The 14,058-nt window shown below is 49.3% G+C and overlaps 1 protein-coding gene across 1 annotated transcript in view; it reads left to right on the forward strand.

Annotated features, from left to right (window-relative positions):
- LOC128881391 (titin-like) overlaps positions 1-14,058 on the forward strand; it is a 51,122-nt gene that overhangs the window by 29,424 nt on the left and 7,640 nt on the right. Inside the window, exons 3-6 of the mRNA XM_054132402.1 lie at positions 8,618-8,665; positions 9,139-9,615; positions 10,820-11,101; positions 11,188-14,054. Coding sequence (XP_053988377.1) covers positions 8,618-8,665; positions 9,139-9,615; positions 10,820-11,101; positions 11,188-14,054 — 3,674 coding nt within the window. The remainder of the gene's footprint in view (positions 1-8,617; positions 8,666-9,138; positions 9,616-10,819; positions 11,102-11,187; positions 14,055-14,058) is intronic.

Genomic DNA, 14,058 nt, shown 5'->3' on the forward strand with positions numbered 1-14,058 from the left:
CTTGCCAACCCAATAATAACGAGTAGAGTTTTTTTTTTTATCTAAAACGTGTCTCTCCGTAAAAGACGCTCTCGTCGAATGTTCTCCAGTAGTTCGCGCTCCTTTCCACCCCTGCCCCGTTACGTCCCTGTTCATTATCCCTGCCTCAGTCATCCCTTTTCTACGATCCATCAACGCCAGCCTGAAATCGATCCTGTTTCCCGCTGTTGCGCACAGGGCGCGTATGGTTCTCGGAACAGCGTGCTACCTCGAACGCATCGACGTGCAAAAACGTTGCATCGTCAATGAGAGCTCATTGAAGATGCGTCCTTTTTGCCATGCCCCCCACTCTGGCGGCAATTGGTTGTGGCTAATTCAACGAACAGCAGGTGTGGATAAACGGACGGGAACGGTTCGAATTCTTCTCGACTTCGTCCCTTCGTTTCTTCCTTTTTTCCAGCGGCTAGGCGTTCCTGTCCCTCGCGAGCAAATCCAGCGTCCTTTTTGCCGCGGTTTCCCTTTCGAGCCTCGAAAGATCGACAGCGATCCCATCGATCCCTCCTGACGGCTCGTGGTTTTCTTCGAGGACGATCGGCGCGCTTGAAAGACGTTCGCGTTCGCGGAAAAGATCGATATTCTCGACGTATTGCCGTCAGGCTGTCGAGCACATAGATCAGCGATCCTCAACTTGATCGTTGATGAACGTTATTGGACTTATTGGTCGGTAAGTTCTAATAGTTCCCGAGACTTGCGGATAATATAGTCCACTTGGAAGTAGCAGCTTCCCATTCGTTTCTACATCGTTCGCCAAAGTTCCTCGAGAATAGTGTGACTTCCTTCCGAACGATGCCACGCATTCCAATATATTTTTATTTACGAGTCGTACAATGATATTTGTCATTCTCCACTCAGGAGGAGCAGCTTCTGTAGGACTCTGGGTCGAGGCACCCTATCGAGATTCTATTACACTTCCTATTTCTTTAAACAGAAATTAGCATCCGTTGAGAGTCACTGTTCTAGGCGACAAGAAACCGCGAGTTTAACATCTCGAGCACGTTGCGCTCGTACCCGAACGTTTTTTGTCGCCGAACGATTTACCTGAAATTATTACCACCTCGAGAGAAAACGGTCGTTGAAACGGGATCACACGGACGACACACGACTCCCGCGAGCGCGGCAAAACATCGGGACGAAAGAATCCAGGAACGTCGAATTCGATGAACGGTGGAATCACGTTAATTCATTGACCGCCGTTATAATCGAGCGTTTATCGATCGTCGATCGCTCGACGTCGACAAGACGAATGTACCTGGAAGAAAGCTGACGGAAAATTGATTTCTTCCACTGGATGGGAGGACCGGACTACGAAATCTTGGACGAACAGATACGCTCGTAGTGGGGGAGAGGCGGAGGATGATGAAAAAAAAATGTGCGTGGCCGACACACAGCTGCACGAATAGCGGTTCCTGTACTTGCCTGCATCCACGTGATGCTGTGAATTCTGGTCAAACCTGTAAGCCCGCGAAGAGACGGGATGTCACTGACCGCGTACCTCACCGTTGCCCACTTACGGTCCATGTCGCCGCACCTGACCCCCCGAGACGTTCCATATTTATGCCTTAATGCCGGCCAAAGTGTCGTTATCTTCGAGTGTCGTTGAGCTGACGAAGGCTGGCAGCCCGGCGTCGATAGCGCGCCGCAGCCTCCGATGCTTCCTGAAAATGTCGGATGAGTTAACAGGCCTGGCGGACGAGTGTCTGGTTTTCGTTGGAATTTCCATCGTGTAAAAACCCACGCTTCCCCGTCGCGAACGCCGACGTCGCGTTCGTCGGGCTCTAAGTGAGTGTAAACTGGAATTTCTCAACTTATCCCACGCGTTCCTAGACTGGTCGTATTCAGATTTAGAACCGGGTAGATACGGGATTTTCCTTTCTAATCGCTCCATGTAAACAAGAAACTTGTAGGAGGGTTACTCCAAAAAGCATATTTATCGCTTGTAGTGTATTACACAGAAGAATAAATTGTAGTCAGAATTGAATAGATTAGTGTAGGAAGGATTGAAACAATTTCACGGTTTGGACTCTTGGAGTAGGTCCTCTCCGACAACTGTACGAACTCGGTATATGCACGTAAAATAATTTCCATATTGTATCGCGTCACCTAAATTCCAGTTAGCCTCCAACTTCATTTGCATCGCGCACGCTTGCCCGGTAAACAGGACTCGGTTGTCGAATACATTTAGGCAAACACGTCGGGTTTGCTTGGCTTCGTAGAGAATCTCGGCTTTTGTTTGAGGATGCTCGTTCATCGTTATCGCAATCATTAATTACCAGATGGTCTAACGGCGGCTTTGAGTCCTCTATGTACCTAATAGTGTCCAATTCTCGCGGCACTTGGCACGACGATGCCGAATTCGGACGGTGCTTAAAATTCGAGACGTGTAAAGCAAACGTAGCGGTCGAATCTTGTTAGCGAAGGTACACGCGGCTCGTACTTATGCAAACACTCCCGCATAATTAGTCGGTTTTCCTCCCGCCTGATGGTTCGCCTGTACGCGTTATGTAACGATTGCCAAAGATACTTATTGTCCCAAAATGTGAGGCCATTGATCCGCGATCGCAAGAGACGGTTTGCTTGAAGGGTACAGTGTTGGAAAATGATCACTTTGGCAATTCTTTGGCTGCTAGAGATATAGAAACTTTGAAGCCCTTTTCAAACGTCACCAAAGATTCCCAGCATTCGTCCATCTGTCGCCCTGTGACGCAGCGCTACAAGGGACGTTTATCTTCAGCCACTCTATTTACGAATGGCGCTGCTTATCACCGCCGTGAGAATGCGTCCCAAGTAGCTTTCACCTGCAAAAGGAGAATAAATGATAAAGCGGTTGATACGACTCAAGGGGGAATTCTAAGCCAGAAGGATGCAGAAAGGATTCGTTGTGGTTGGTGCTTCGCGAGAGGACTCGCGTGTTCCTTCTGTTCTTTCCTCCTCGCATCCTTCTCTAAGCTTTCGAGACTACTCGCAGAGGTGGCGAGGTCAGCGGCGGTCATCCGACGAGGGGTATAACGGAACGTGTGGGTGCTACTCCGTCGTGACACGGATTAAATAATCGTGTTAATTCCTCCTGTGCAGGTCTGGCGGGGCCAGAAGGCCCTGGCAATGTGACCTCAAAGAAAAACGGCTGAAAAAGACGTAAAACACAGGTCTCCCTGAGGATTCACGTTTTCAGGTCGCGGCATAGAATCCCCTCGGAGAGTAGCCTGCGGGTTAATCTAGGAGTACGTTTGCACCAGTCCGCGCTGGAATATTCATTAACTCAAAGACTGGCTATCCTTGTACTCTAAATGGTGATGCGCATCGTGTGCCAAGTGTAAAATGATTTGACAGGCGGTAAACAGCGAGGAATAGTTCTGTCATCGAGAAGAAATGTACATTTCTAATGCAGCGGAGAGATATCGTAAGACTCATCTAGAATGACCCAGAAGCGCGTTGGGTGTTGTATTTCTTGAGTCTCGACTGACTTAGCGTCAAGTTGTTTGTTTAAATATTTTTACAAAATCCTATAACATAGAACCATACATCTTCCGTAATGGTAATAATTAGAAGCAAGATCGATACCAGGGAAGAAAGGAAACGAATACTTGTCCATTGTACTGTTCGAATCGTCCATCTGCCAGAAGAACAACGCGTATACCGGACTTTAGCACTCGAGAAAATTGTTTGCGCGGCGAACATTGAAATATTTTCTGAATCCTTCGACAATGGCGCGTGAATGCCGTCGTTCAATCACTCCCGTAGGAAATAACAGTTAATCGTTAGAAGTTGGTCAAGCAACTTGTCCAGCGACTCCATCTTCCTTTTGTCGATCCATCAACGCCAGACGCGCAGCGTAGCCGGGCGGCAATGAACTCGATTGAAAATAGAAATTAATTTATGATTGTCCTCGAAACAGTGCCGGCGTTGCAGGCGAACGCTTGCATATTACGGCAGAACCGGTCGGTCAACATCTTGGACGCAACACGGCTTGATACCGATGGCATTGACATTGACTGTTGGAAGACCGTGAACGTCCCGATCAATTATGAGCACATGACGACATCGTTTATCGGTTTCGCGATCTCTGTCGCCCTGCGAGGCGTTGAAGCGACATTCTGAACCGTAATCGGCGTGCAAAGGTTACGGAACGTGTCGTGCAGCTTCTCACAGATAACGCAGACGTATACCGAAACCCTGAACTATCGACTGGTGAGATACGAACCTCTGGGAGGGATACAAGCTCCTGCAAACTGGTCGGCTTGCACTTTCTGTCAATGGCTCAATTTTCACTAGAATTTTAGATGGGAGCTACTGGGAACTTCGAAGCCATTTTACGGAGGTTATTTCTAATACAGAAATGGACAAAATTATTTCTGAGAGAATAAGCAATAACTGGCTGAGCTTGCGACTAGGTATCCTACGAGAGAAATTTTCCAAGGATCTCTTACTTAGATTCTTGATAGATCACCTTGTCCGATGGCCAGTTAAGACGATATTGCCAATAAGTTACAAGGCTCAACAACGCGGACTCGCAAAGCATCGAATCAGTCATCCGACAGACCATCCCCGTCGGTCCAGAGATACCTCACGCAGCCTCCACTCCTCTTCCACGAAGAAAAGAAGAAGCTCCGCGATGATGGCTTAGGACGTTAGAATCCAGACGGCAAAGTGTTCGACCGCGGAGCTATAGCGTTGCAGGACGACCGCAGATCCATCCTCGCAGCCGAACGGTTTCGTCGTAACAAGCCTTTTCATCCGACACGGGGGACGAAATTATTTCGTGGCGTTCTTCATGGCCACCGCGGTGGATTCCACCGCGACGGTTGCGGTGCCGGGTAACCGCGACCTTGGAGGACTAGCAGTGCAGAATTTCGTGCACGCGATACGCGCCGAGGAGCAGGGAGCCAGGTGCTCATCGGAGCGTGTGCGGTTGATGGTAATGAACTTTCGCAAGGCAAGGCCGCCAGGGATGATTTCATAACGCGCGCGCAATGTCGTCGCTCTCGCTCGCTGCTGTCTTCTTTCCACGGGTTCCTTCCTCTTGAACACTCGAGGACCTAGCGATGGGAATGACGCGGAATGTCATTGGTAGCGGTAAATCGATAGGAGAGTATCGCCTGTGGGAATATAGAAATAGTCATTATTGACCGTCTGATTTTGGAGCCGGATTCTTTAGACGATTGATAACTTAGTATCGTCTAAAACTTCGCGGTGAACTTGACATATCCGTTCTCAACTGTCTTCGTACAAAGCATTCAAACAATTTACCACATACCTTCCCACTAAATTGTTCGAGTATCGAAGCCTAATCGTATCAGTTCCATCGCTAAGTGCAGCGTCCGCGCCCGAGCACCTCGAGACAGAGACAGACGCTACTTAATGAAAAGGCAGACGAGGAAAGAGCAAGGTAATCGAAGACCGTTGACTTACATAATGACTGCGAGTCTCCGTGGTGCACGGAGATCTGACCTCGATTACCGTTCATGCAAATGGGGTTTCCAGTCCCGAGGCAAGATCGTGTATATTGTTGAGGACGATAAGGCCCAAGGAGGCCGACCGTTTGTCCCCGATTAATCACCGCCTCTGGAATTCCGCGATCAAAGGACGGAATTCTTCGATAAGCATGGAAATTTCTCGCGGGGAATTCGAGGCGATTGTCGCGGAAACAGAAACACCTTGTTTGCCTTCTCGTCGCCCGCGGGACGATCCCGTTAGCCGTCGATTTATTCCGCTTAATTCATCCGTCACCTCTAAATCGATTAGGGGCGCATCGAGGACATAGCAGGGAGGCTGGACTACGGTGCACGAAGAACGGACAGAGATAGGAACTGGGACTAGGAATTCAATCAACTTTAACGCGTACTCGTTTACATTTTCTCTTGACCTTTTCCTCCTGGTGAAGCGATAACCAACAACGATAACCACAGTACTTAGCCCGTTCAGCATAGAGAACCTCGTTAAATACTCTCGACCGGAGTTATCGTATTACTCGCTCGCGGCTCGCTCCCATCGCTAACCGGTGCTCGCCTGGAAGGAACAAATAATTTATCGTGGCGGCCGCAAAAAGGCGAAGAAAAAAAAAAGCAGCCGAGTTTCTTCGCACCTGTTGCTCGAGCCACGTCGATAATCACGCCGGCAGACAATGTAACGGGGGTTCGGCGCAAAAAAAGCGTAGAGGCGTCAGGGTCGCGTAACTCGCGTAAATTTGCTTACGCCATTAATCGGGCCGGACAACGGTGCGCCCGAGAGTTGTACGAGATTGTAATCACGCGCGACTCGCCGACACCTCGATAAAGCGTCCGGTGCCCTGCGCTGGCAGCGGCGGCCGAACGGGCGCAATAATTTAGCGCGGGCACCGTGCAAGACAAGAATCGTCTCGGCGGAGCGATGTACACACGGTACGTGCTCGGGGCCCGTGTAACGTGGAGGCACGCGGCTTGGGACCCGCTCGTGGGACCCGCGGGACACGATGGGGCCTTCCATTCACGGAGCTCGCAGTGCTTCCCAGTACAATTCAATTCGCTGGAAACCGCCGCCGCCGCCAGCACGCTTCCCGCGCCGCGGAATGCTGATTCTCGAATATGCCTTGTGGCTCTCTCTTGCTGCGACGCACGTACGGAAACCAATGTCCGCAACGCTGGCCGGGTGCACCTTGCGGAAACGCACGCGCCGCGCATTTCAACCTCGCGCCTCCGCAGCCGCGGATCGGCTTCCGATCGACCGCCTAATGGGACCTCCGGATCGACACTCGTCTCCTCCCACGCCTTCCTGCTCACAGGAACTCGACAGTATCGTTCGTACGTTATTTCCTGTGATAAGGAAACGGACAAGCTTTTTGTAGAACATGCTTCAGATCAGAACGAAGTTAACCCTGGTGGTGACTCTCGGTTCGACCGAAACAAGTCTTCCTCCAATATTCGTCATAGGGTCTACCGAAAATCTTTGCAAAGTTTGTAATAAATCTGCCAGCTCGGTGCATTCAATGAAAAGATTATACTGTACATTCGAATCCTGCGTGTCGCGATGCACGTATCCGCGTACGTGTACGTTTTGTGCATTCCAAGGAGTTCCTGGTCGGTTTTCGAAGAAAAAAAGTACAAGTAAAAGTTTCCAAAAGAGGACAGTACGTTCGCTCGCGAATTCGTAGACCCTACACCACCTCCGATCCTACGTATCAACGATCGTAGATGCATTTACCTATTTTATATCGTTATAGCAGAGTAACTAGTCGCGATGACTAGTTGGAGCTATTTTGAGATTTTCAAAGGGATTGCCACGGTTCTATCGACGAACAGAGAGGCTTATTGTGCGAGCAGAAAGAATGGCGAACGATCGCATCCTCGGAGGGTGGCGCGTCGCGTTTTCACGAACAATCGAACTCTCCAGCCCGCGCGCGGCACTTCAATTCCAAAGAAATTGCGAAAACCCCGCGCGTAAGCCAAGAACGGAGTTCAGAATAGGCTCCGATGTGCTGATGCGTGTCTGGACCCGTCTGCTAGCACGTTTTCACGCTAACGTGTCGCCGTAGACCAGTGGTTCTTAACCTTCTCGAGCTCGCGATATGATTGAAAAATTCTTTGTTTTTCTAGACTCGTAACACAATCTAAAAAGAGAAAGAAGGAACAAAATATACGACCTTTAATTGCTATCATTGTATCTACTTTAGGCGTCATATTCGTTTACACTATACAATATCGCCGGATCCAACCAAATACTATCGCGAACCTACTCGGACAGTATTTCCATGGAGAGAGTATATGTATACGTTAGCAGGAATCAATATTGCCGCCCAATACATCGAAAAGTTTCACTTCTCTTTAACGAAGCATAGAAAAGCATTCGCAGTAATTTTTAGCGGTCGGCGCTGCAGCGTCACGGTGGTTAAGAATCACTGTCGTAGGCAAAGGGAACAGGAGAGAAAAATACAGATGGAGAGAGACGGAGAGGTCCAGAGAGAATTCTGTATTCCATGTGCACTCGGCATACAATTCGTTCGACTGGGGCGAGGGTGTTAACGAGAATTCGCCCACGTACGCTCGCGCCATATGACGCTTTGACTCACTCCGTTGTTAGAGCCGGCTCACCCTCCGGCCAAACGCATCCCGTCGGTAATTACTATGATAAACTGCATGCACAGGAGAGACACAACTCGTTTCCCTACGAATTTCATGGGAATTGGAGTTCCTGAGATTGCATCGCCCCGCGAACCGCCCCGAACGTTGGAATTCAATGCTCGCGCAGACGAGAAACTCGAACGGGTATCGATCCGAATCTGCCAATTGCCTGTATTGTCGCTGCTTCAATGGCAGGCAATTTCGAACTGATTTTGTAGCGTGTGGATTGGGTCTGTCCGCGAATGGAGCCCCTCGCGCGGTTTCGTTACCCTCCACCTCAATTATCGAGTTTGCATCGATCGATATTCGTGAACTGTTTAACTAATTTTTGCTGGAGGATTTTATTCGCTGGCAGCATTCAATTTAGTGCAAGGGTCGGGCAAGATGACGTTGAAAAGAACGATAGATTGGAAAAGGGTGGAATTTTCTGCGATTAGGATAATATATACGTCATACGAAGAGTAACACCCTTGTTATTTCTGTTACAGCGCCAGTACTCGACCACGATGCCACACAAGTTGCAGAATACGACGGAGGTATGTACAGCGCGGCGAGTTTTATTACTCCTAATCGATGTACGCGCACGCCACCGACGTGACGTTAATTGTATCGCAACCGAACAGACAGCACGTGCCGCCTCGACCATTCTTGCACGGCACCGCTTTCAATCGATCCTTTCGATGAATATTAAAATCGTTCAACACCGTCTGATTATCGCGTCTCATAGTTGCGGGACCGAAACACGTTTCCTGTAGATTGCCAACTCCGCGCGATATCGTAAAGCTAACGCGATACGTACAATTTGCTTCCCTAAACAACCCCCAAATCATAACTGTTGCATATTCATTCCTGATTGCACAGAATCAGATACGGACGACCAAACATTTACATTTCTGATGCCACGAATTCATCCCTGAAATTATACTCGAACGGTCGATATACCTATCGCTATCGAACTTGGAATTTCTCGAGCCAAAAGGATCTAATTTCAATGTTCGCGTTATCATAGCTTCGGCAGGATGCTACTACAACTACCAGCGTTACGACGAAGGCGATCGAATCGTGACGAACGAGCCATGCCTGAACTGCACGTGCCACAATCGGATGCTGATGTGTTACCTGAGGGTTTGCCCCTTCTCGAAAGCGATAGGCCAGGATTGCACAGTCGAGAAGAGACCAGACCAATGCTGTCCCGTGATCACCTGTCCAGAAGTCCCGGTGCAGTTGCTGACGTCCACGACCACAGCACCAGCGGCCACTTCCGGTTCCACGGCGTTAGGATTCCACGACAATTATGGCTGCAACCTTCACGATCGATTCTACGCGGACGGTGCCCAGCTGCCCACCGATCCACAGAATCCTTGCGAGCTGTGTTACTGCATCAGGAACAGGACCACTTGCGTCATGCAGGAATGCACTCTGCGGGTGGCCGGATGCAGGCCAGTCTACCAACCAGGCGTGTGTTGTCCGGTCAAATACAATTGCGGTGAGTCCCTTCGATCGTGCGCTAAATCATAACTTTGACTCATTCAATGGAGGGGAACTCGAAGGCCTGGGCCGTTGGTTATTGCGCATCAGGCGCGGGTAACGACTCTTCTTCGGTCCTCTGCCTCTGGGGAGGATCGTTGACTCCATCTAAAATCTGAATAATACTAGAACAGATCAACATTAACTTTGTGACCCATTCCAATTTCACAAGAAAATTACTAATGTCCAGAACAATTTGACGGATTTTTATGCGGCTTTCTCACCCTTTTATATTTTCTCGAGGAAAATATAATCTATGATAATCTATGATTAATCTATGATAAAGGGGAGTCTACCAGTACCAATTTTAGCGACGCAAGTGACGAAACAACGACCGTGTGAGCGTTTCCTTGACTCACGCCGGCTAAATCGTCTAAGATATCTCTAAACAATGTACAGAAGAATTATTGAGCGCATTCATTACGCTAATCATGGTCATAGATATCTAAATTCGTATGAAAAAGACTTTTAAACTACTCAATAGTATCTACAAATGCTTCTAATGAAGCATTTATATAATTTAATAAAAAGACATTCAAATTTCCCGCAGAAAATTGTGTCGCCATCTAGCGGTTGAAAGGCCGAACAAATTTTCGGAGTACGGTCAGCGCCTCTATCGGGGAAACGCTCAAGTTTGTCCTCGAATAGTTCCTCTCTTCACCGCTAGATGGCGTCATTTATATGGTAATTACCGACATGATGGTAATGTGCCGACTATGTCGGTAAAAACAACTGAAATTGGCGCCATCTAGCAGTAAACATAGGAACTATTCGAGAACAAACTTGGGCGTTTTCTCGATAGAGGCGCTGACCATGCTCCGAAAAATAGTTCGGCCTTTTGACCGCTAGATGGCTATTCATTTGAATGAAAATTGAGGGAAAACTATAATAATTTAAAAGTTTTATAAATAAGTGCAAAGGTTTTCTGTCTCATGCAGCCTAAACCGTTAATGATATCCATAAATAGTGTCTAATATGGATAAAGCATGCTCTTCCATGACCCTTTCGTATCGACGTCAAGAGAAAAAAATTTATTTCCATAGAATGAGCACATAGAATGCTATCATGTACTTTTCCATAACCTTCCATCTTTCTTCAAACAACTTTCTTCAGTCTCCAGCGTAATTTTCCTCATAATTATCTCCAATATTAATCGCCAACAGAATATGACGAGGATCTTGCTACCACGATTGAACCAACGCCTGGCCTGATTATGACCACCACGCTAGCGCCCGGAGCATCGCCGCAATGTTATCACGAAGGAAACGTTTACGAGGATGGCGATCTGATCTACTCGAAGCAGCCTTGTCAGCACTGCTACTGCTTCCGCGGTGACATCGCCTGCGCTGTTCAGAACTGTGGTACGCCCATGAAGACGCACGGAAAGAACTGCACCGCTTTGCCACCGCCGGAGGGCAAATGTTGCCCGACCACGTATCAATGCGGTAAGAAATTCGATCCTTCGTAGCCATTTTGCAAATAATTCGGTCACAATTTTAATATAATTTTATGTATACTTCATTTTGTGCAGATGAAGACGAGCTCATAACGGTGCCAAGAGGCGAGGAGGAGCAATCCACCGAGGAGGGCGTTGTCGAGACCACAGTGGAGGCAGTGACGGAAGCTGAAAAGGAACTTCCTGGTCTTGGAAGCACCGAGGAGTCCTTCCCAGGCTTCGACAACGCGATTCCAGAAGATCACAAAGAGGAGAGCAGCACTCAAGGTGTCACGGAACCTGTGCCAATTGGGAAGAAACCTGAGGAAGAAGCGCCTGAAGAAGGACTCCCAGTGTCTGGAGCAACTGAGAAGGAAGCTGGCGTTTCGGAAGAATACACGGAAAGCCCTGTTTCGGGAGCTGAAGCAACGGAACCCGTTGAGGCTGAGACAGAGGCAACACCGGCTGGCGAAGATCGTGGTCAAGAAACGACTGCTAAGCCTGCAGAAGAGACTACTCAAGGACTCGCGAAAACGACAGCTCCTCAAGAAACGCCAGAAACGTCTTCGCCGAAACCAGAGGTACCCGAAGAACAGGTGACGATGAAACAAGTAGAGGAACAACCCGTTACAGAGGAGACTGGGTTAGAGAAGGAACAAACCGAAGGTTCGCAGAAGGAACAACCAACCGAACAACCAAGCACCGAAAAAGCGATGGAAGAAGGTGAGATCGAGACGAAACCTGAAGAACCCGTGACCAGTGTGGAACAGGAGCCAAGCGCCACCGAAGCTGCCGCTCCCAAAGAACCACAGTCAACCGAAGCACCTGAGAAACCTACAGAATTACCTGAGACGTCACCTGAGACACTCCCAGAGGGCACCACAGTTAAAAGCTTAGGGGAAGAACAAATAACGGAAGTGGCTAAAGAAGAAGAAACCCCTGCAGAGGTCTCAGAACCTGAACAGAAGGTCACGACAGTGGAATCGATCGAAGGAAAGCCAGAGGAAGCTGCCACTCCCGAGATAGAAATGACTACTGAGAAACCTGCGCAAGAAGGACCAAGCACTGAACAAGTTCCTAGCGAAGAGGGAGAAAAGGAAACGCCATCGGAAGCATCAACTCCCGAAGAAGGTGAGGTACAAACGGTTACAGAAGCTGAAGTTGAACAGAAGCCAGAGTTAGAGGTATACGATCACAAAGCACCCGAACCTGGCAAGGTACAACCTGGAATAGTTCCCAAGAAGGAAGATGGCATACCTACCGAAGAGCCTGTTATGGTTGAGCAGCCTGCCGTAACGGAGAAACAAATGGGAGAAGAGGAAGCTCCGGAGATTCCAGAGCAGGGTCCACCTGGCATTCCCGTCACCGATCGCGTACCTGAAAGCAAAGCAGAAGACAAAGAATCGGTCCCTGAAATTCACGTAACCGAAGGCTCGGTTGACATGAAGCCATCAGAGTTCGTACCTGACAATCTTGCCACAGAGGTTCCGGAGAAGGTTCCCACGACGTATCTTCCACCTTCGTCGGAGGCAACGACGAGTCCTAAGGAACAGGAAGCGACACCAAGTGAGGAGGGAACTGTAGCACCAACGAAGCAACCCGAAGAACCCTCTGTTACCGAAGGTCCGACAAGCGAGGAGCCAAAGAAGGAAGAAGCTGTTCCATCTGTCACTGAAACGAGCCAAGTTCCTGTTGGACAAGAAGAAGCGACGGAAGGTATTCCACAAGGTACTGAAGTTAGTCCCGGTCTGGAGGCTTCAACGCCAACTGAAGAGGCTCCACAAGAGGAGACTCAACACCCTGAGAAACCGAGCGTACCTGAAGATCACACCGCTGAGACGCCATCTTCCGAAGGACCGCCATCGAAGGAGACTTCCGCCGAGGAGGAATTACCAACCAAGGGTCTAACCATCGACGAATCTGGCGAAACTTCCTCCGAGGAAGTCAGCGACTCCAGCGAAGAAGTGACACCTGCTAAAGGCGAATCCACCGAGAAAGAAATGGAATCTGGAGAACAAGCGTCCGAAGCGCCAGTTCAATCTGCTGAAGAACATCCAACGGAACCAGGTGTCGAAGAGCAGAGTACAGAGGGCAAAGAAGCAACCACTGAGACTTTGGCGCACTCGACTGAAGCTCCTCATGCCGAAGAACCATCTACGGAAGTTAGTCCTGTTCCAGAAGAGAAGCCTTCGACCGAAGAAGAGAAACCTGAAGTACAAGCCACAGCTGCTCCAGAAGAAGCTTTGCCAAGCGAGAAGCCTAGTCTCGGCGAGGTGACACCTGAAGAACAGGTTACCGAAAAACCTGTTTCAGGAGAGGAGCTGGCTCTATCTACCGCTAAGGCACCAGAGGCTGAAGAGGGAAGCACGCCGCAGATACCTGTTGGCGAGGGTGAAGCAACCGAAGAACCAGCCGTAGAAGAAACTCCTAAAGAAACAACCGCACCAGAAATCGAAGGTTCGTCAGTGGCACCAGAAGTAGCAGAGGCAGAGGCTGAGGTACCAACTGAAGGCACTTTAATGGTGGAAGTTCATCCAACAGTGGTCCCAGCTGAAGAGGAGAAGCCTGAGGAGCCGGTATCCACCGAGCAGCCTGTTGTCGAACTGACCGAAGAACCGATAACCAAAGAAACATCTACGGTGGCTCCAGAGGAACAGATGACTGAAGAACCAGAGGGTGTACCGATGAAAGAGGAAGCTCAGACCGAAGGTCCTGAATTGCCATCGACCGAGCAACCGATCACGGAAGCTGGGTTGGCGAAGGAAGGACCACTCGAGGAGCACAAGCCAACCAAGCCTGCCGAGCGCAAGGAGGATGAATTAAGTGTAGAAGGCACTCAGAAACCATCTCTTGCAGAAGAGACGCCAACTGAAAAGCCGGTGGAAGAGGGAACAGCGACTGAAGAGGCCGAAATACCTGCGGAAGAAAAGCCAACCGAAGGGCCTAGCGAAGAGGAGAAACCTGTAG

This window comes from Hylaeus volcanicus, chromosome 8, assembly GCF_026283585.1.
Source record: "Hylaeus volcanicus isolate JK05 chromosome 8, UHH_iyHylVolc1.0_haploid, whole genome shotgun sequence".
In the NCBI taxonomy this organism is placed as follows: domain Eukaryota; kingdom Metazoa; phylum Arthropoda; class Insecta; order Hymenoptera; family Colletidae; genus Hylaeus; species Hylaeus volcanicus.